This window comes from Ovis aries, chromosome 1 (assembly GCF_016772045.2).
Source record: "Ovis aries strain OAR_USU_Benz2616 breed Rambouillet chromosome 1, ARS-UI_Ramb_v3.0, whole genome shotgun sequence".
Taxonomy (NCBI): Eukaryota; Metazoa; Chordata; class Mammalia; order Artiodactyla; family Bovidae; genus Ovis; species Ovis aries.
In genome coordinates this window covers 24,698,428-24,720,508 of record NC_056054.1, presented here as the reverse complement: position 1 = coordinate 24,720,508, position 22,081 = coordinate 24,698,428, and the positions used below count along the sequence as shown (strand labels likewise).

Here is a 22,081-nt window from a genome sequence, read left to right as displayed (position 1 = left end):
AGGCTTTATGAGTATCAAATATGCTTTCAAATATTATTCTTTGGGATTCAAATGTTTTATTTACAAATGAACAAGTAATGATTGATTTTGATGAAAGAAAATTAAACAGGACCCTGGTTGATGAAAACTGCTGGCTGCAACTATCATTTGGTTGTGTTTGATCTTTGGTAGCAGATGTAAGTAGTTTTGATGATGGGGGTGATGATGCGGGCTGGTTATGGACACAAGTTTGTGTTTTATTGCCTTCTCTTCCTATCACGTTGACAGAAGTAATACTAAGTAAATGCCTTCAGTCTTCTCTGGAATGCAATTTTTCATCCAAGCAAAACATAATGTACCTAGGACCTGAAAGAAATTTAATAATCTCTGCATTCTTGTGATTTGTTAAACCTTTCCAACAAACACCTAGAGAAACTATACAATGTTTGCCTGGAGATTTGAGGTAACAGGCTTACATTTGCAGTGAGATGGATTTTTTATTAGATGTTAGGTAGACACGTTGTGCTGATGGTGGGAAGCATTGCTGAGAGGATGTATGTAGAATGCCCTTCTACGGATATTTTAAAGATCTATTTAAACACCTACAGCTATTTGTGAAACTTTTGGAGGTTGGGGAATGAACTGTTTGAACTGGTAAGATTCCATCAACTTCCAATATTCCAAAATAATGTATCCATTTGTTTAAAGTGCACTAAAATGACATCTTTAAGGAGCAGGGATGGTGATGCTTGGTGATAACCATCATAGGCTTGGCAGCAACATTTTTGGATCCTAGACACACATTTGTGAAGCTCTGTTATTCCTGGGGGGCAGTGATTAGTTTGAATGCCTGTTTTTCTTCAGAAAAGGAACATAGGGTCTTGTCTTTAAGATAAAACTAAAGGAAGAAACTTTAAGTATGTGAAGTTCAGGCTGACTTGGAGTTTTAATATTTAGTGTGGTTAATTAAATCCCATTCTTTGCCCTGAATTTAATTATGCTAACCGTTGAAGTAATTTAATAAAATAATAAAAAAGGAGGTAATGAGAAATGGAGGTGAATCTTGACTACTCCTTCCTCTGGATCAGTGAGGGCATTTCTTCTTCCTGTGTCAGCTTGTGGATGGTGATGTGATGTTTTATGGAGTAATATGAATTTTCAATTAGTGAAAAGATGAAAAAGAAAGATAGTATATCATCAGTGAATGATCATATCAGGAAATCACTAAAATGCTCATCTGTAAAGTTCAGATCATATTTTAATATGACTTCATGATATTTTAGGTAGTCTTTTCCCCCTAGGCTAAGCTTTAATCATGTACTTTATACACAGTATGAAAAAGTCTTTGTTTAGGGTTTCTCTTCAAAGGTAAGAAAGTCAGATATTTGCCACTTCTAAGCAAAAATGTGGAGAAGGCAATGGCACCCCACTCCAGAACTCTTGCCTAGAAAATCCCATGGAAGGAGGAGCCTGGTGGGCTGCAGTCCATGGGGTCGCTAAGAGTCAGACACGACTTCACTTTCACTTTCACTTTTCAATTTTAATCCATTGGAGAAGGAAATGGCAACCCACTCCAATGTTCTTGCCTGGAGAATCCCAGGGACCGGGGAGCCTGGTGGGCTGCCCTCTGTGGGGTCACACAGAGTCAGACATGACTGAAGCGACTTAGCAGCAGCAGCAGCAGCAAGCAAAAATGAATTTAAATAAAGAAGTGATCTTTCTTGTTATTTACAGTAGAGATGGTCTGTTTCCTTACTATTGCTCAAGCTCTGCCATCTCAAAACCGAAGTGTGGTACAGGTCTATCAGACTTGGATTAAAGTTCCAGCTGGGGAACTTTGCTAGTGGTCCAGTGCCTACAACTCTGTGCTCCCAATGTAGGGGCTCTGGGTTCGATCCCTGATCAGGGAACTAGATCCCACATGTCGCAGCCAAGACCTGGTACAGCCAAATAAATTGTATATATGATATATATATATATATATATATATCCCAGCTGGAAATTTGCTAGCCATTTCAAGTTATTTAATCTCTCCCACTGACCTCAGTCTTGCCATCTGTGAAATGAGGATAGTGCTATCTTCCTCTCCCAGATCGCGTGGGACCAAGGGAGGGAACACAGAGGGCACCACACAGACATAATAGATGGTCTGCAAATAGTGACTCCCTTTCTTCTGCACAAGTCACAAGTACGCTTATAAATGAATAACAGACGCTAATGCCAAACACAATGCCAAATGTGTTGGCTTGTTATCAACCAGGACAGTGCTTCTGACACTTTACCAGTGATTCACTTGGGGATCTGGATTCACTTGGGGATCTGGTTAAATATAGATTTGCATACAGCCTGAGATTCTGCATTTTAACAAGCTCCCAGATGACGCCTATACTGTGGGTTAAAGACCACACCTTATAGTAGTGTGGAACTAAGGCAATGAGTTTTGAATACTGAATTGACTTTGAGAGACTTGGCTAAGTTGCAAAACAGAATTTTTACTCTGCCTTTTTCATTTAACGGTAAAAATATTGGGGAAATCTGAAGATGCTACCAAAAAGAAAAAAAAAAAGTGTGAATAAACACATTTAAAAATCTGGGAAGCTCAAATCCATTCTACACACTTTCATTTATTGTCTGGACAGATAAAGTACAAATAATTCAAACACAACAAGATTAAGGAAAAAAAAAACATTTACAATACTTTCCCTCAGAAATCATCTAAACTAGCAAGATTAACATGAAGTCATTCATTATAACTAAAGTATACAACTGCCTGGTCCTAAGATTTTTTTTCCTTTTTTTTCCCCCAAGAGTGAACACATTATAGAGAAGAGATGTTGGCATGCCTTTTCCACTAATGCTTAGCAAATGCATCAAAACTTTGCCAGCAAACTGCATTCATTCATAGCAGGTGATATAAAAAGGTTTCTCTGAATGTTGAACGAGTGTTCTCTGAACTGAAATCTGGTGGTTTTTTTTTTTTTTTTTTTTTTTTCTCAAAACCGAAACGAGGAAAAAAAATAGAAAAAAAATTTCAAGGAGGAGTCTATGGTGCAGCCCTGGTTTTCGTTATCTGCCTACCACTACGACTACTACCACAAAGTTTGCCTCTTCAGTGTGAAAACAACAGCTCTGTCTACATGCACTTAGTGGGTTCAGCATGGGAAAAAACGCACAAAATAAGCACAAGTTATAAATAACCATAACGTTTTATTACCATTAAGACTAAACTGGTATTGAAAAGATTGTATATAACAAGACAAGAAAAGCAATAGCAAATTTAACTATCAACTAGATTATGCATAGCGAGTAACTGTTTCTATTACCCAGGGAAGAGCATGAACCCTTGTATTTTTTTGTTTCATTTTTGTTTTAAATATATAACCGTACAAAGCACAAACATACTAAAATGATCAGTGCACTGGACGTGGGAGAATGCTCCCTCAGTCATTTTGTTCCCTTAGCTCTGTTTTGTTTTCCCCAATCTGAATTACATTAAAAGAAAGACCCAGTTGTTTTTATTTTTCTACTGTGCAGTAAGAAAAAAATATTCACAACAAACATGACAATATATCAAACAATAGTTCTACACAAGTTACCTTGATACCTCTTTAACTGTCACTTAAATATCATAAGAAAACATTTTAAGACATATACAAACAAAACTAGCCAAGTGTTACAACTTATAATAAATTAACCCAAAGAAAAAATAACTTTATATATATATATTTATATTGTATATACACATACACACACAACAGAATGACACAATAATATGCTTCTTCCCATAGTTTAAGTAAACAAATACGTAGTCTAGCCAATCTAGCTATATTTGATCTCGGCCATAGGCATCATCACATCTGCGATTAAATAAATAAGTGTTTCAAGCAACATAAACAGTGTTTCAAATGTACCAACACAGCCCAATTCTATCAGCATGGGCTACAAAGTGAATTTGAAAATTCCTTAATGAATTTAAAGCAAATGTATCTTTTGTTTTCCTCTCCTAAACACATTACATTTAACTATGATACTAAGATATGTAAATAATTTCGTAGCACCTACTGCTCAAACTAAGGAAGTTTTAGATTGAAAGGAAAATTAATCTTTTTAATTTTTGTTCTGCTGACATCCCATACTGATGACTTAAAGAAAAACTGTCTTTCAACTCATCTCCTTGCTTTTGGGTTTTGACTGTGGGGAACTGTGGTACCCTGGGTAGAACGAACACTCCTTTCCCCTAGTAATTAATAATTTTTTATATTATTATTACATGCTATGAAAAGATATGAAGATCATCTGTTTATAGCCCATCCTTCAAAAAACAGTCTACGAATCCAGTTTAAAACACACATCTTGATCTCTAAAAAGTTACCAGTGCAGTATGAACGCGACAAAGTTGTCAATTTCCCCTAAATTAGCCAGTCAAAATATTTTTTTCTCAAATCCAGATTCTCTTGTAAAAATTCTTTATATTTTATAAAAATAGATTTTTCTTGAAACCCATTTTCAGCAAAGAGACCACCTCTTTGGCAACAATGTTAATGTTATTAAATTGTTAATGTCATCAGGTATCCCCCTCGCCCCCATCCCCTAACAGAAGACTGTTTTTAGTTCACATGATATAAAAGAAAAAAGGAAAAATAAAAAAATTTGCAAAAGTTTTTTAATTTTTGCAATTTTTATTATTCCTCTTTAATTTGTGTGGGGGTTTTATTTATTTATTTTTTACCAATCTGATTGGATCAACATTTTGACAAAAAAAAAAATCTTTTCTCTCTTTGAATCCCATTGCTTTGTAAAAATTGTTTTATTATTTATTATTTTTTTTTTGTTTTTTGTTTTTCTTCTTCAAATGAGCGAATGGTCATCTTAAAAAGATCCACCTTCAAGGAAGGTAGTAAAGTTAGCTGGCTGGGTAAAAATCCCTGCACGTCGCTATCTATGTATATATAGTCAACAACGACAGCTATGAAAGAACATTCAATGCATCAAAGGTATTTTTTTTGTGTTTTTTTTTTCTTTTTTTCTAAGCATTATAAAATCCTCTCCTGGTACACCTCAGGATAATCCAATGTTTTAATACTTAGGCAACACTGGCTTATAAAGTCCATGGTTGAATATAAGCCTTGAAAAGTTTGTTTCTCTCTCTTGTGTGTGTGTGTGTGTGTGTGCGCGCGTGTGTTTTGTTCGTATATATTTATATATATAATTTGATAAGTAAGGATGGGAAATTCAGGACTTGTGAGCTTTGTTGGTTTTAAAGGAAACTTGCAGCACTCGGTCCCCCAGGCGGTACCCATTGAGGCTGGCGATGGCCATGGCTGCCTCATCATAGTTGGTCATGGTGACGAAGCCAAATCCCTTGCACTTGTTGGTGTTGAAGTCACGGATGACCTTGACGTTGTTCACTGCGCCAAAGGGGCCAAAGAGCTGCCAGAGGACACTCTCGTCAGAATCAGGGGACAGGTTGTAGACAAAGATGCACCAGCCTGTTCCTGTGTGACCAGGGATGTTCATTCCCACAAGGCTTGTCATCCCATCAATGGTGATTGGAGAGAACCTGGGGGGACAAGCAGAAGGGGGGACTGGTCCAGACATCAGTCTGACCGTGGATAACACACAGATGCACAGACACAGACACGGGGCAGAGGGCTGAGTGAGTGTTTGCAGGAGAGTCTTCAGGGTTTAAAAACCAAAATGCAAAAACTAATGTCTGCGGCATTTCTTCTGATGGGAACAGCTAGACTGGCTAAGGCATGTAAATGCCAAGAGAAAATCCTAGCTCAACTCCTAAAAACCAGGAAGAACTCTCAGAGCAAGGCTCTATCACGCTATCACAGTATATGTTCATAGGGTATCTCACCCTGACCCTCTCCCTCCCTCCCCACAGTAGACAGTGAACTCTTCATAGAAGGGGCCCTACTTCATCCATCCTTTCACTCTATTTATTTATTCAGTGGAGGCCATACAGGAATCTCACAGACATGACACATAGAAAGCACTCAATAGCTGTTTATTGATTGAATAGGTGAATAACACTGGTAGAGGTCAATGCTTGGGAAACTTTTTTATTTTAAGGAAGTTTAGGCCCTAGAAGTGCTCAAGTCCACCATCTTTGCAGTCCCTTGACTTAACAATCGTTAAAGATCTCTTGACATTATTGAGGATGGAGATACATGAGAATGAATAGACAAGACTTGTTATTACTCCAAAGGGCAGCTTATGTTTCATTTAGCATTTATTCAAGAGTTCCAAAAAAACCCCTGAGCAGTAATAATAAAGGTGATCACTCCTTGATGCTATATTATCTGGAATTCATTTCTAAGTGTCACAGGAGTGAGATTTCAAGTGGTTTGCGCATTTACATATCTTGAATCACTGTACATTAGAAAAGCAGGAAACTGTTATTTGTCCTATTATGACTACTTTTGTATTAGGCTTCGAAATCTTCTCAGTTTTCACATAATCTTGGAAAGAAAAACAATCCTTCAGATACTATTCATTGCCTGATAAAATATGTATGTGATTCATGATGGATGCAGCAGATGAAACAATTAGGTTACCAGTGCCTATAGCAGAAAAAATATTTGTTAACATTTTACTTATATCAAACTTATACAGGTATTTTGATTCTATACACTGACTAGTACTTGCTTTTCATTTGGTTAGTTTTTTTTTTTTTTTTCCTGAAGAGAGGGACAGAAGGAGAGGAAGAAAAAACTGGGGAAGAGAATGGATTAAGTGTCATTTAGGACTGTTTTAAAAATGAACATATATCCATATATGCATAGGATTTGAAAGCCCTATGAAAGAATACTCTGTATCTAACTAGAATTTAAATAATCAAATGGCTCCTGAAAATATGCTAAACATAACAACTCAACAGATATTATTTTAAGTATTATTCACTAAATCAATCTTCCTTCTTACTTAAAAACAAATTAACAGGACAAAACCCAAATCATCATGGTGTGAATTCTTAGAAGGGCAAATCCATATGTAATTGTTATTTGCATTATTTCTGAAGATTGTCTTCTCAACTTTCTCTCCTCCAACTAAGTCAACGGACCTCTTTCAGTTTATAGGTAGAGAACAGCTAAATATTATAAAGCCAAAGTCAGGGGCTAGCAAAGAGGTTTCAAGTAGAGCCTCAACTGCAGGTGGTAATGCTACCTGAGCACTTTGGTAGGAAGGACTCTGGATCCAAATCTGGGCTTAGTAGGAAAAGAGAATGCTTTTATGGACTCATGATGTTTAACTATGGGTAGGGAACTGGAGAAGATGGCCGCGTGTGTGCTGTCTTCCCTGACCTCATTGTATATAAGCATCACTTTCTTCATAGTATCTCACTAAGTCTGAGAGGAGCAAAGGTATGGGACAGAGCTGGGAAAAATGTAAAATGTGTGGGAACAGGCAAGCCATGTGCCAGATACATGGAGGTAATTCACAGTTAACCTCATAGGGGCTGGGACTGCAATTCGAGAGTGAAGTCTGCAGTCAAATTACTTCCTCTACTCTGTGCCAGTTTCCAGAGCAGGAACCGGGCTGGCCAAAAAGTTTGTGTGGGCTTTTCCATAAGATGTTATAGAAAAACTCAAGCAAAGTTTTTGGGCAACTCAATACTTATCCTGCACAGCCAAGTGGTAAAAGACTCGCCTCATATGGGGAGTATGATTCAGACTCCTCATGACCATACTTTTTTCCCTTGACAGTAGGAAGGGGAATTAAAGTGTGCAGCTCTGCAGAGCAGGATGAGAAAGATGCTATGTCCCTGGCAGCTCAATGGGGCTTATCAAAAGTACACGTGGGAATCTCATGGACACAGTGACATACAGCACCCAATTTGCAGATTCAGTTTTCAGACTAGGTCTGGAACACCCCTGTGACTACATTTAGAAAGTCCCCCAAACTTTGACTCCGTTTGAACCCTCGATCCCACAAAAAGGTTTTAAATAAAAGAAACAGCAAGTTTACAATGTACATACACATATAACCAAGGGAGGACTGATAATTACTGCTAAAGCCTGTAACAAAAGAAACCTCTGGTTGAGGTGCACACAGATACACTTTATTCTCAGGCTGTGCCCTGAAATGAACACTGAGGTGGGGGCAGGAGTCATAAGGTCACCCACGCATGTATTCATCCTTTGGCCAGGGCTGGTAGTCCAGAATCTAATTTCTCCACTGGCAATCATAAGATTGTCAACCATGACAAGCAAAATGTTCTAATTTTGATTTGCTGGAATCTGCCCTCTTAACTGAATCTTGGCATCGCTAATGCAAAACAGTTGCCTTGCAAGTTTGCAAAATCAGCTGGCAAAGAGTCACAGCTTTCCCTCTTAGGGGAGCTGTTCAAGGACCAGATTATCAAGGGCTTGGTAGCTGTGGCACCTGAACCGTAGGAGAAACCCACCTGCAAATAAAAGAAAAAGTGAAACACACAAACACACTGTGTGCCCTAAAAGAAACAAAACCAACTGAGGTCTGAAAGTAAAAAAGAATGTGACATGCTGGTGGAAGAAAAAGGAAGAATTAAAAAAAAAAAAAAGTAAAGTTAGTGAATTAAAAAAAAAAAAAATTCTAGCCCCAGTCTGTGCCAACACGGACATCTGGCAATCTGTGGAGTTTTAATTACCTCTTTACGCCATAGGCCATATTAAGCAAATTGTCCAGCCTGCAAAGAGAAGGAGGGTCTCTGGGTTAATGCCTCACAGATGGCAAGATCGCTCAATGGAACTATTAATAAGAATGCTCCATTTTCAAAGAAGAAAAGCTCAAAAACTTTCCCCAGCGCTCGGGAGCCTATCCACTGGTAGTTTCCCCTTTTCCTACCTAAAGTAATTCATGTTGAGGTCAATGTTAGAGTTTAAAGCAAGTGTCTAAATGAACCTTCCTTTATTTCAAGGTCTAAATTAATCTCACTCCCCTCCCCTCCATCTCTTAGAACATGTGTGGATATTATTTATGTTGTGTGTGAAATTTTTAAAAAAGGGACTGATGGCTTCTTATGTTGTTCACCTTTTATTTTAATGAAATTTGTGAATAAAGGTCTCTGTGATGGATTAACAATACATGCACACACATCATGCCTATCAGAATGGATTTTTCTTAGTAGCCTGACTACTTTAACTAAATCTTCTTACCACACACATTTTTGGGCAGGAGAGAGGGTTCAGAGTTTTTTATTTATTTTTTAAACCAGCTTACTATTTACAACCTGAGAGCACCTCCCAGCAAATTGCCATTTTGTTACAATCTCCTTCATGTTCAGTATCTTACTCAGGGACAAGCTTTTCACATCATGGGGCAGTAGTAACCATAGTTTCCACCATTAGAAGCCTGCTGGAAAGGCTTTTTACATAAATACTGCATGTGCTCTCACACAAAATAAAAATTAAATGACTTGGACTCTTCATGAAATCATTAACCGTTTCATATTCAGGGGGCATGGGAGGACACTCGGAGGCTGATTTTTCTCCTCTTTGTGGCCAGATGGAAGGGCCTACTATCCATGTGATGTTTGAAAAAGAGAAAGACCCTTTCATCAAAGGGAAGTTAGGGCATGGGTCGACTAAAATAATTATTTAGAATTATTGTGGGTAGGTTAACAATATTCTTATCTCTTGTACAGTAGAGACTGGTCAATGTCAGATTGCCTTCATGGAGAGATATCTGCCTTTTAGAAATGTCTCAGGAGAAGCAGACATCCCACTGCACCTGGAGCTTCCTAGGGGTTGGGTACCTCAGGGAAATGCTAATAAGGCTTGGACAAAGCCTTCCTCCTTGTCTTCCCAAAGTCTGCTGACTTGATGTCAGAGAGAAGTTAACACAGAAGAGCAGATCTCCCCACTCAACCCAATAGAAGCACCGGCAAGAGAAAGAGGAGAGCAGACCATACCACTCCCTTTGGCAAGGACATGCCTCCTGGGCTACTCTTTTCTTTGACTTCATTAAAAGTCATTCACTGCCTTAGCCTTAAGTCTAAACTGCTGAATGTAGTCCCTTATCTGTGATGAACTCCTGTTGAAACTGAACCTTCTTACCTGGTTAAATGTAGAAATTTGTTTCAATCAAAGAATCTGAAGTTTAGTCACAGTCATGTGCTAGTTTGAAAGTCATGTGCTAGTTAGAAGAGCCTCCTGGCCCCGTCATCACGTTTTACAGCAGTGGAAACTGAGGTTCAGGGGGAGTGTCCCGCAGTGATTCCAGGGGGCAGATGTCCTCACTCAGCCACATCCTTCAGGGCCAAGGGCTTCCCTGGCTCTTGCCCAACTCTGTACTCGTGTAATAGGGCTCTTGCGCCTGCGGGTGCACCTACCTGAACCTCTGAGCCTGGTGGTGAAGTGGGCCAGGGTAGCGCCGGTTGGGGGACTGGTAGAGCTGGGAGAGCAGGGCCTGGCTGGACTTCTGGCTGGGGTTGTTGGCAAACTTCACAGTAATCGGTTCCGTAGCACCGCTGGGCTTCTGGCCATTCAGGCCTTTGATTGCTTCTTCTGCCTCAATCCTCTTATCAAATCGGATGAATCCCACCCCTCTGGACACTCCTGGGGAAAGAGAAAGCCTTTGTAAACAGTGAACAAACCAAACTGGTAAAGATCCCCAGGAAGTTATGGGCGAGTCCCATTGCTGTTTCTAGGGAGTCAGCCCACTTGTGGGGCCAGGGCTGAGCCTGGCTTCCTGAATCTCTCTCACCCATCAAAATGCATCTGCCTGCCTTTTTTGCTATCATGGCTCTGGGCTGGCAATTCCTGCCTATAGAACACAGGCATATTTCACATCTGTCCCTTCCTGCCTTCCTCCACCATCCTGCTCAGCCCTCAAGCCTTCCTTTAGTTGCTGTAACTGATCATCTGCTGTCCAGTTTCTAGCCCCTCAATGTGCCCTCCATACCTGGCAACTAAGTAATCCATTTGAAAGCAAACTCTGACCATATGATACCCTTTAAAAACACCATTTATACCTTTTTGTACCTTTTCTGTTTTTTACCCTGTGAATGTACCTGTTCCTCATTGTTCCCTACTCCAATGGCAGAAAAACAAATGAACAAAACCCATAAAAAACCCTTCCATGGCTCCAGGTGGCATACAGAGGAATTCCAGACTTGTTGGCATGGCATTTAATGCCCCTGATGATCTGGTCCCAACTCCCTGTTGAACCTCATGTAAGCCAAGCTAACTGCCAGACAGTCCTTGAATAGGCTGTGTTCCTCCTCGACTCCGTGCCTTTGGGTATGTTCTATCACCTATTCTATGGGATATATCCTATCCACCTAGAATGTTCTATCTTTCTTTCCCACTGGACAGCTTCAAGTCATTCTCTAAAACTCTGTTCAAACACCATCCCCTTGATGGAGACTTCCTGAGCTCTCCTGGGGCGCTGGGCAGCTCTAGCTGGTACTCATCACACTGTGGTCTTGTAAGGATGGGGCTGTGACACCTTTGTCCCTGATCTCTGGTGTCCCTCTGCATAGCATCTGGGGCAGAGCTGCCTTCAGTGAGGTTTGTTGCAATAATCAGATGATAAATACACGCTAAACGACTCTCTTGGTGGCCCAGATGGTAAAGAATTTGCATGCAATGCAGGAGACCTGGGTAGGATCCCTGGGTCGGAAAGATCCCTTGGAGAAAGGAATGGCAACTCACTGCAGTATTTTAGTCTGGAGAATTCCATGGACAGAGGAGCCTGGTGGGCTACAGTCCATGGGGTAACAAAAAGTCAGACATGACTGAATGACTAACACTCTCACTTTCAAATGACTCTCAGGGGGTGTTTTTAATTAGAGTAGGTGGAAACCTTCTGTCATCAAAAATGCAACCTGGGTGCCTTTCTTACTGAGAGTTGGTGGCAGCTGCTTTTCTTTATGATAGCCCAAGTACCACAGGATCCAATCCTAGGTTATCCCTGCACTGCTACTAACTGGACAGGTGTCCCACTTTGGACCTCTGTTCTCTTACCTGTGAAATGAGCCAGTTTCAGTTTCCCTTTAACTCTACAGTGCTATCAGAGCAGCCAGAGCTATACACAGAGGTTCTTTTCACATGCAAAAGTAATGTTGTTTGGTTGAGGGTTGAAAGAAACTTTGAAGGTCATTCAGCCCCACTCCCAGCCTGATGGCTGAATCCTCATTACAACTCTGCCAAGTAGTTTAGCTGCTGCTGGAACCATTCCCATGATGGAGCCCTTCTACTTCCCAGGATGGCCCATTTTAAATTTCAGCAGTTGATTGATAAAAAGTCTTTCTTTTAAGTCAAAAAGCTGTCTACTTGTGACCCATATCCATTTCCCTAAGTGACCATTACCCCTCTGCTCCGGTGGGTCACAGGGCACTGGCTGGTGACACTGACCCAAAGGAAGGAAATAGCCTAGAAATACTTCACCTGTGACTTGATCAACCAGGATTCGTGAGGTGATGATACGGCCATATTGTGAGAAAAGCTGTTCCAGTTCCTTCTGGGTCATGGTTTTGGGAAGGCCGCTAACGTACAGGTTAGCATCCCTGATTGAGGCAGAGCTCGGACGGGCATATGAGACCTAGGAGAAGGCAAGAGGTGCTAAATGCATTACAGGCAACACCCTTCAAGTGGAGACTGAGTCCACAACTGAGATGACAGCCCCGCGTCTATCACTCTAACTCACAGTGTCAGTTCAAATAGCCAACTCTGTAGTTCAGATTTTTGGCTGTGCTTGTACTAGTAATGAGAACCAGGAGAACAGCAATAGAGGAACAAAAGGAGAGTGGATGATAACTTAAAACAAATGCACAGATAAGGGTCTCTAAGTGCAGAACAAAATAGCTACTGTATGGCAGCTGTTAAATGCAGAACAACCCACGCATGGAGTTCTGAAGATTTACCTCCTGGATGTGGGTGTATAGATGATTTACTGTATCCAACACATAATAATCTTTGAATAAACCAAAAAAAAAAAAAAATCCCCATAAAACTCTGCTCTGCAGCTTTTTCCTTGCCACTCCCAACCCCCAGTCCCTTCTTGAACACATAAGAAACGACCAGGTTCTCTGCGAGACTTTTTTTAAATGTCCCATCCTTTGTGTTGCTCTAATCAGTTCCCATAAGGTCTGCTCTCGCTGAATGACAAAGTGCTGGTGAAATGGGGCTGAATGAACATCTGCTTGCGAAACTAGATATGTGACCTTGTCACAGCATCTGCAAGAACCAGTTGCCTTCGAACTTGGAAGCTAAAACCACAATAAACAAAAATGAGGGCACGATGGGAAGGGGGGAGGAGAGGCCAGTCGAGAGACACGCGAGCCTCTCCGATGGTTATAATAAGTTTGACTTTATAAATTTGTCCTCCCAGATCTCTCAACTGCTTTTTTTTTTCCTCCCCAAAAAGCTAACACAGAAGTGTAAACAGATCTGAAATTCCATCTGCAAGAAGCCAAATCTGTAGCAGTACACATAAGCAAAGCAAACCCCAGCAGTCATTAATTTTAGACTTTCATTTACTTATTTATTTTTTTAAGAAAACAACATCAGACATTTGAAATATAATTTACAGCTAGTCTAACAAAAGCATTTTCCTGCTAAAGCTATTTCTGCGGCGGTTATGGCTCAGAATAGATGATGAAAACAGTCATTTCAGAGCACATCTGACAATGTTGGACAGGAAGGGACCTATATGCCTTAGCATTTTTCAGTTTTATTTAATTTGTATAAACAATTCACAGGACCTGCTAAGACTACAGGGGTGAGGGAGTAAGTGGGTGTGCTTGTGTGTATTTGTGCTCTGCACACGTGAAAGCATGTTTGTAAAAGGAACTGTATGCATTAAATTCGACCTTTGGCATTAGGAACTAAATCTCCGTCAGTGAAGCAGACCTTGCCTCTGAGAATGGGTCTAGCAGTGAATCCCACAGGGGGGCATGAAGGATGAGTATATCCCCTCACTCTATCCCTTTCCATGCAGAGATGCCAGGTCCTTTAGGGGTTCCACACCTAAAAACAGATGTTGACTCAACAGATAAAATGATGCTAGTGACGAATCTGCCTCGCTGGCCTCCTACTGCCAGTGGAGTGAGGAATCCTGTCGGCAGCGTCTACCTCTTCCAGAAACTCACGTGTGGCTTCTGTACACTCCTTCCCAGCAAATGGACGACATGCAGAAAGGCCTTTGCATGGAAGGTCCTTGTGTGTGCATTTAGGGGTGAGGACTGAAGGACCATGTGACTGCCAAGACAGGGCATCACTCCACATAAGGTTGTCCTACCTTGACCTTTCAGGTTATAATCTAGCAGAGCTATTTTTCTTAGGCATGAGGAGGGAGCGGTAGGGAGAAGGAAATAAAAGCATCACAGTGATATGTCTGTGGTAATGAGGGTCACCCTTGTCTCACCCCTGCTGATTGCTGACAAGTTAATTATCTGAATGATCTTCATGTTCCCCCAAAACATACATCCCCATCTCTATGCTTTTGTTCATAGGGAAAATTTTCCCACCTACTTCCTCAGCTCCTAATTGTATGGCCCTTTTAAGGTCCAGCTCGAACGCCACCTTCTCTAGATGGCTTTCCCTAATTTTACCTTCTCTTAAAAATCTCCCTGGCAGTGCTCTTGATGAACTGCGCCCATGGTACTTAACCCATTCTGACCTTGATTCTCCACCTCTCTGTCTAGTCTGCTGATCTCCTTGAGGTCATGTGTTGTGTGTGTGTGTCTTACTCATCTCTGTGGTTCTAGCTTCTTACCCAGACACTCACAGGGTGCTCAACATCTACTGAAAGAGTGAATGAACACCCACAAATCATAATGAATGACTTGGGCATTAATAGCATGTTGGGTTAACTGCAGCTTGAGTTCCTCCACTTAGGGGGATCACTGAGAGTTAAGCATCCAGAATCATAGCTGTGTTTATTGGCTAAGCTGTGAGCTAAGAGATAAGTCTCCTATTGTCCAGGATCTGGGGTAAGAAGGACTGAATCTTGTTCAAGAACTAGACTTAGAGGCCACTCTTAGAAAACATTTCCTAAAGATCTACTATGAGCCAGGCATAGTGCTGTATGCTGGGGATACACAGCAAGCAAGAACAGGCATGGTCTCTTGCCCCCATGGACTTCCAAATCCAATGGGGGCAACAGGCAACACCACAGCAGGTACTCAACAAATGAGCTGCATAGAAGAATGGTGCACAAATGGACCAGTTATCATAGCGCCACAAGATGAGTGCCATTCCAGGGCTATAAGGGGAGAGACAGGTGGGGAGACAGGTGTATGACAGTGTGTGGTGGGGTCAGGGAGCCATCGCCTGATGATAACCCTCCACTGCTGTGAGGACAAAAGAGATGATGAAGGTTAAGGGCATAGGGCAGTGCCTGTCTGCCCCATCAATGCATAATGGATAGTGATGACCTTGATCCTCTTAGTTCTGGGCAACCAGAGCTGGGGTACAGGGGAGAGCAGGCTGGGGATAGGCCTGCTAGGGAAAAGGAGCTGGCACCGGAAAGTTAACGACCGAACCAAAATCGATTCCCCAAAAGAGGATTCTGACAGAGGGTAGAATCTCAGCTGGGAAGGATTACTACAACATATTCCAGTCCTAGCCCGGCGACAGATTTCAAGGGTGAACAGCACCTCGATCATTCACCAAAGCCTAAATCCTGCTTAATTTTTCTCTTCTATTTGGAACTTTAAGTTTATCATTTCTCTTAGTCCCCTATCCTGGAAACCTGCAGAAGTGGGAGTGGGCAAAAATAACAGAAAAAGGATCTTCCCACATTCAGTATCCAAATGCTTGTCCCAGTATGAAAACTTTTCAAGTTTCTTCATACATTTATCAAATCCTAACTGAGTGACTACAGGTCTCAGGCCCTTTGTTAGGCTGAAGTATTTCTAAAAACATTGTTGACTTTTAGCTCCATCCTAACATTTAGCACAATTGCTAGTTTATTAACCCCACTAGAACCCAGGGCTTCCAACACTGGAAGTGACCTAAAGAACCTTGAGTCTCAGACCATCAGAATCTTGCTCACTTCTTTCATCCAGAATCTCTGAAGACAAGACTGGCATTTCTATGCCTGCACCAATCTTGCTCTGGATCTCAGGAGCTGGAATAGGGAGACCACTCCTCTCTCTGGGGAAGGGCGGTCCAAAGGCAGGTGACTGTACAAATGATCTTGTCGGAAGATCAGGTCACTCCAAACTCCCTCTCCCTTCCCCTTACATGCTTACAGTTACTCGTACTCTCTGCAAGAGGGACAGCAGCAGGACTAAGGCAGGATCTGCCCCTCGCCATGCAGCACTCACAGGCACCTTCACCTGCTCACAGCTGGGGCGTGGCAGGAACAACATGGCCTGGGGAAAACATTTCCTGAATCATCTGGCAACACTCTGGCCCTCGTCTGACCCACCATGGAACAGAAAAAGAGGGCACTTGGAAGCATGACAAAGACATGGTCTTGAGTGCTACAAGGAGGGTGAGATGAGAGGAAAGGGGCTTCTTTAGGAAAACACTGGTATAGAAGGTGAACGTTCACTCATTTCTCCCTTTCTTGAACACTTACTGTGTGCCAGGCCCTGTGCTGGGAGGGTTTTTTCTTTAAGGATCTCACAGTCCAGTGAGGAGAGTAAGCAAACAGGTGGAGAGTGCAATGCCGAGGGCTGTTCCTGCCAGGGGGAGACTCGCTTTCCTTCCACATGGAGGATGCGAGCTGGATAACTTCCAGCTCCTTTGTACCCCTGCATCCCCTCTTCTCCAGGGAAGTGGCGTAATGGCTCTGAATAGGCTTTAATAAAGGGAATGAGCATGTGAGCCACAGACGCTGCCTGCTTCCTCCCTCCTGGGAGCCAGATGCCAGCCAGAAGCCCACTTTCTATTTCTGGTTTTATGTTCTGTGGGAATCGGCTATGCTCTCATGTGGGGAGTCCTATGGGGTCCAAAGCACCCATGACATAGTATATCAGTTTGTCAAAGCATGGGGTTCTGTGTTAAGAAGTTCAAGGTGTCCATAGATGCCATTTGGGCCTTAATCAGTAATAAAGAACTTAGGGTTCCATAGTTTTTCTTTCTGTCTTATCTCTCAATTGGCTTAAAACTTGGATGTAGAAAACAGGGGTGTCATTTGTGAGCTCCTTTGAATTACAAGGACCTCTAGCATTGACTGGATGTTTTCATGAGCTTGGTGTTCTGTTCACAAAACTGTTCATTTCCACAACCATAGTTCACGGTAAGTGCTAAAGGTGACAAGTGATAATGGTGATCTCAGCAGAATGCATTATCTTTGAAATTTGTTTCATAGAAACTTGATGCTGGAAGTGACCTCAAAAGTTCAGGGCAGGATGTAAGACAGTTGGCCAACCACCTTAGACATTTCCAAGGACAGGAAGCATCCTATGTAATCACTGGCCATCACCGACTATTAGAAAGTTCTTCCTTCTGCTGAATTCAAACCTATCTCTCCCAAAGCTTCTAACCTCCTATTTCTATTCTGGTTCCACACACTAGGAGCATCCTTCCTGTCCTCATCACCCATTATCTTGTGGGTCTCATTGATACATCATAGTTAGAGCATCAGACAACTGTATTTTGAGACAGATCACTCCAAGGAAGCTCTCATTTATGTTACTTTAACAGAAATGGAGCATCTCTTCAGCAATGGGAAAGAGACAGAGATTAAGAGCAAGAGTTTTGGTAGAGAGATGTAGTTTTGAATCTTAATCACTTACTAGCTATAAATGGTAAAGCTTGGGGTAAGTCACTTACACTTTCTGAGCTTATCACTTGAATAACCTAGTTTGGAAGCTTCCTAATAGAGCTAATGGAGCACTACACAAGCTAATGCATATATGATTCTTACGCACCATGCCTGGCATATAGTAAGTGAAAGTGTTAAGCTGCTCAGTCGTGTCCAGCTCTTTGAAACCCCATGGACTGCAGCTTGCCAGGCTTCTCTGTCTATGGGATTTCCCAGGCAAGAACACTGGGAATGGGTTGCCATTTCCTTCTGCAGATGCCTGCTACACAGCAAATGCTCAATAAATAGGGCTTTGAAACAACTGCTGTGTACTTAGGCCTGATGCTAGACACTGGCGGTACAAAGATGAATACAACAGCCCCTGACACGCAGGACTATCAGTCTAGCAGAGGAGACACTTATTTCAGAAGATCAGATTGCAGACTTTCCCCGGTCTGTTGCAACACAGCACTCTCTGAGTGAGCAGAAACTTCCCAGAACATACACATCCCTGGGGACATTCATTCCAAAAAGACCAGAAGGATGGCAGCAGAGAACAGACTCTGGTGCTTCCAAGGCCTTCTAGGAGCAAACCCTCCCTGGGACCTCTGATCCCACCTCTGGGAGTAGGGAGAGAAGAAAGCAGCCAGCCAGTTCCTAGAAATGACAGGGTTGATTGTGAGAATCAGCTTACTCCTGTGCCTGTGGCTACAGCCCTGCCCACAGACAGGACAGGGGTCTGCTTATGTGGCCCCACGCCTCATATTTACCCCACCCACCACGTGGTATATGATGTCCTTCTATCAGGGGCAAGACCTGATGGTACTGTTTCTAATGAGTTCTCTCTCTCTCTCTCTTTTTTTTTAATACTTATTGGCTGCGTTGGGTCTTAGTTGTGGCAATTTTTGTTGCTGTGTGCGGGATCCTTTTAGTTGTGGCATGTGGAATCTTTAGCTGCAAATACTTAGTTGCAGCTCGTGGTATCTAGTTCCCTGTCCAGGGATCGGACCTGGGCCCCCTGCATTGGGAGTGTGGAGTCTTAACCATTGGACCACCAGGGAAGTCCCTCTAATGAGTTATAATTGTGCTGCTTCTTCCTGCTCAAAACCTTCAGTTTCTCCAGCACCTTGTGATGGAAGCTCAAATCCCTTACCTGAGCATCTGAGGTCCTCTGCGATCTGGATCCACCTCTAATCTCCTACTAACACCTCTAAGCAGCCTAAGCCTCAGTTCAAACAAAATGTCTCTGTTCCTGCTATCTGTTATCCTCATGGCAGAATGAACTCCTGCCCATCCTTCCAGGCTCAGACTGAATGCCACTTCCTCCATGAAGCCCAGGCACAAATGCCTGCTCTCTCCTCAGACTCTGCAGATGATACACATTTCAATGACAGTAGCTATCACACCCTCCCACCCATCACAACCATCTGGGCTAACATTTCATATCCCCTAAAGTAAGAGCATTCTGGTGGTCTCTGCAGACTGTCTGTGTCATCTAGTCTCCAAGCTTTACAGAGGGCAGGAACTCAAAAACATTCTTTGAACTGAAACAAAGAAAATGTGTAATATACTGTATGGAACACATTTTAGCTCTTTTCCCAGGAACTGACTCAGATGTAGAGAAGGAGCTAGAGGGACCCATGGATATGAAGTGAATCCAACAATATCATGAAAGTATTTGGTACACAGTAGACTAGATAAATACTTCTTTTAAAAAGGGGTGTGGTGATAGAATTCATGTGCTTTACAATTTCTTTTAAAAAGCCCATCTAATTATCAAGGGGGATTACTTGGTATAAGCACCTTGTGGTCTGTCTGGTGGTCCCTGGAAGGGAGAGAGATGTGCTAAAGATTTCATGGCCTGGTTAGTGGAAGAGCTGGTCTCAAACTCAGGGCTTAAGACACTGAGTATCCTCACTAAATTACAACTTCTGACTCTCACTATACTGGTAAGACTGCTGTGACCTCTTGAAAGCTCCGTAATACTTTCCACTACACAAAGTGAAACTCAGATTCAATCATTCTTCATGTATCTCTGAAACATGCAGATGGGGAAAAGTCTTCCCCTCTCTCTATGTAATTCTTACCTCGGGGTAACCCTATTCACTATCATCTTCATTCTGGGAAGCATTACTTGAGCATTCCCTATTAACCAGGATTACCTATAAGTGAGATATTATTAGGCCCCTTTTCTGGACGATAAATTCTGGCTCAGTGTGACAAGTACTTGTCCAAAGTCACACAGGCAGCATTGTGCTAGTGCTGGATATGACTCTGGGATCTTTCCACTATGCCAGGCTAATGTGGACAAGAAACAGAAGCCATGTACTTGGCACAAACTGCTACTTTCCTTGGAAAATTACCACACTGGAAAGATCACGCTATAATATTTTATTAGCTATACTGTTAAAGTTGGAAGGAACCATTCTGCAGATCAGGAAATAAGTCCAGAGAAATAAACTAAATTGTCCAAGGTCATTGTAGTAATTTTTTAATGGAGCTGGATCTGACTCTGGCTGAACTCAGAGCTCTTTTGAATGGACAACAAAGGGGAAGGGGATGTGGCTCTATGACCTTTGACAGACCAGCTGGTTTGCTCTGGGGCTTCACGGTAACCATGGAGAAATGATCTTTTATTCTCCAGGGCCACTGATGTTCTAGGCCAGCACTGCCCAAGAGAACTTTCAGAAAAAGTTCTAGATTTGTGCTGTCCAACGTGGTAGCCACCATCTACATGTGGCTCCTGAGCACTTCAAATGTGTCTAGTGTGAATGAGGAATTGAACTTTTCATTTATTTTTAACTTATCAATTTAAATTCAAATATAAATAGCCATATGTAGCTAGTGGCTATTATACTTGACAGAACAGTTCAAAGTCCGGAAGCAACAAAAAGTTATAGCATCTTAGAGCTACAGGGGCCCTTTAGGATCATTTAGTCAGATTCCAGTCTGGTATAGCAGTCCCTCTAAGCCATCCCTAATGACTCCACACGAATGTCTCTGACAGTCAGGGACTCACTAGGACCCGAGGCAAATGACAGACACAAAGCTTCTCTTCTCAGATTCTGGACACACAAGATTGAGCTTCAGAGTCACTGCAGACTTTTTTTTTTTTCTCTAGAGAATGGAAGAGCAACCACTGTGGGGTGAATACGTGAGTGCAGGACCATTTGGCTGTCTTCTTCATTTGCCTCAAAACAAGCCTTACAGTGTCTGGTCCTTTCAAAACACGGAGCTGAGAATGGGACACAAGACACCTGGGATGGGTTGACCAGAGTAGACCAGAAAGGACCACTGCTTCCTGGGATCTGGAGTGGACAATTCTCCTAAGACAGCTCACATCACATTGTGGAATCTTTTACACCCGTAGCTAGCTAAAGGCCCTAAGCCTCACTCCACATGTGAAAACCTAGGTGTGCTTGTAACTTGTACCTGCCCAGTCGTCTTCTGTCTCCCAGACACGGGGCACTGTGGATGACCTTTAAGATACTGAAAACATATGAGCCTCACTGACTGTATCTCCATCTTTCCAACTCCTATACCTGTATCTGAAATTATTCACTCAGAGCAAGTTAACAGGGCCCTGGGAAGCAAAGCAGCTGAAAAGAATCTATCACAGGAGAGAAAGAGAGTCCGGTACAACTGGGGTAAATGGGTCTCCCAATTTCACTGGTGTTGCCACCCTCTCTCTTCACTCCTTGGGGATTCGGTGATCCAGCTGCCGCTGCTGACCTTGGCCAGGAAGCACTCCCACCCTGGCTCTGACTGCAGCCATGATGGAGGAGGAGAGACAAATGCCTTTTTATTATTAATGAGACTGAGGGAGGTAGTCTATCATTTCTGGGTGGGGTGATATCCGTCAGCAAAAAATGATCTGCTAACTCTCCAGGAGGCATTAAGGGCAGTGATAGGAGAAATAATTGCTTATGCTGAGTGCAAAGAAAAGATGCCTCAGCGGAATGGAGGCCTTTAGCGAGGCAGGTGGATTGTGGGCGGAGGGAGGGAGGCGAGGCTCCCCGATGACCCCTGGCAAGAGAAACAAGCAGGAGGGGCAAACGGGAACCTGTGAAACTCAAGTGTGGAAAGATTCCCCTGGAGGCACCGTTAGTGCTATTAGAAGAATAAAGCAAAAAGGGAGAAATGGGTAAGGTGTCGGAGCAAGAGAGGCTGAAATAAAAGAACTGCTCTCCTTCCCGGAGAAAAGAGGTTTTTTTTTCCCTTCTGAAAAGCCTTCACTCACACACCTTCCCCTCCTCTAGCCCTGCTCCCTCTGGAACCAGGCTGCTGCCTCGTGATAAAGCTTCCTTCTTACTCTCTCACCCTCTCTCCTGATGGAGTGCCAACTCTCCTGGGTTCAGGCAGAGTGGCAGGAGTAGGCTTTGTGTCCCCTCAGCCAAACCTAATCCTGAAATCA

At 42.4% G+C, this 22,081-nt stretch overlaps 1 protein-coding gene across 12 annotated transcripts in view; it reads right to left on the bottom strand.

Moving 5' to 3' along the window:
- Positions 1-2,583: 2,583 nt before the first annotated feature.
- Positions 2,584-22,081, bottom strand: part of ELAVL4 (ELAV like RNA binding protein 4) — a 93,184-nt gene continuing 73,686 nt past the window's right edge. For 3 of the 12 annotated variants that reach the window (XM_060400071.1, XM_042247814.2, XM_042247808.2), the window contains exons 4-7: positions 12,357-12,510; positions 10,298-10,523; positions 8,615-8,653; positions 5,972-6,548 (exon numbers count right to left, since the gene is read on the bottom strand). In XM_060400071.1, coding sequence (XP_060256054.1) covers positions 6,539-6,548; positions 8,615-8,653; positions 10,298-10,523; positions 12,357-12,510 — 429 coding nt within the window. In that variant the 3' untranslated portion in view covers positions 5,972-6,538. Of the gene's footprint in view, positions 5,582-5,971; positions 6,549-8,614; positions 8,654-10,297; positions 10,524-12,356; positions 12,511-22,081 lie in introns of those variants that run through there. The other 9 variants (XM_060400062.1, XM_012137719.5, XM_027969925.3 and 6 more) reach the window with 6 other exon arrangements.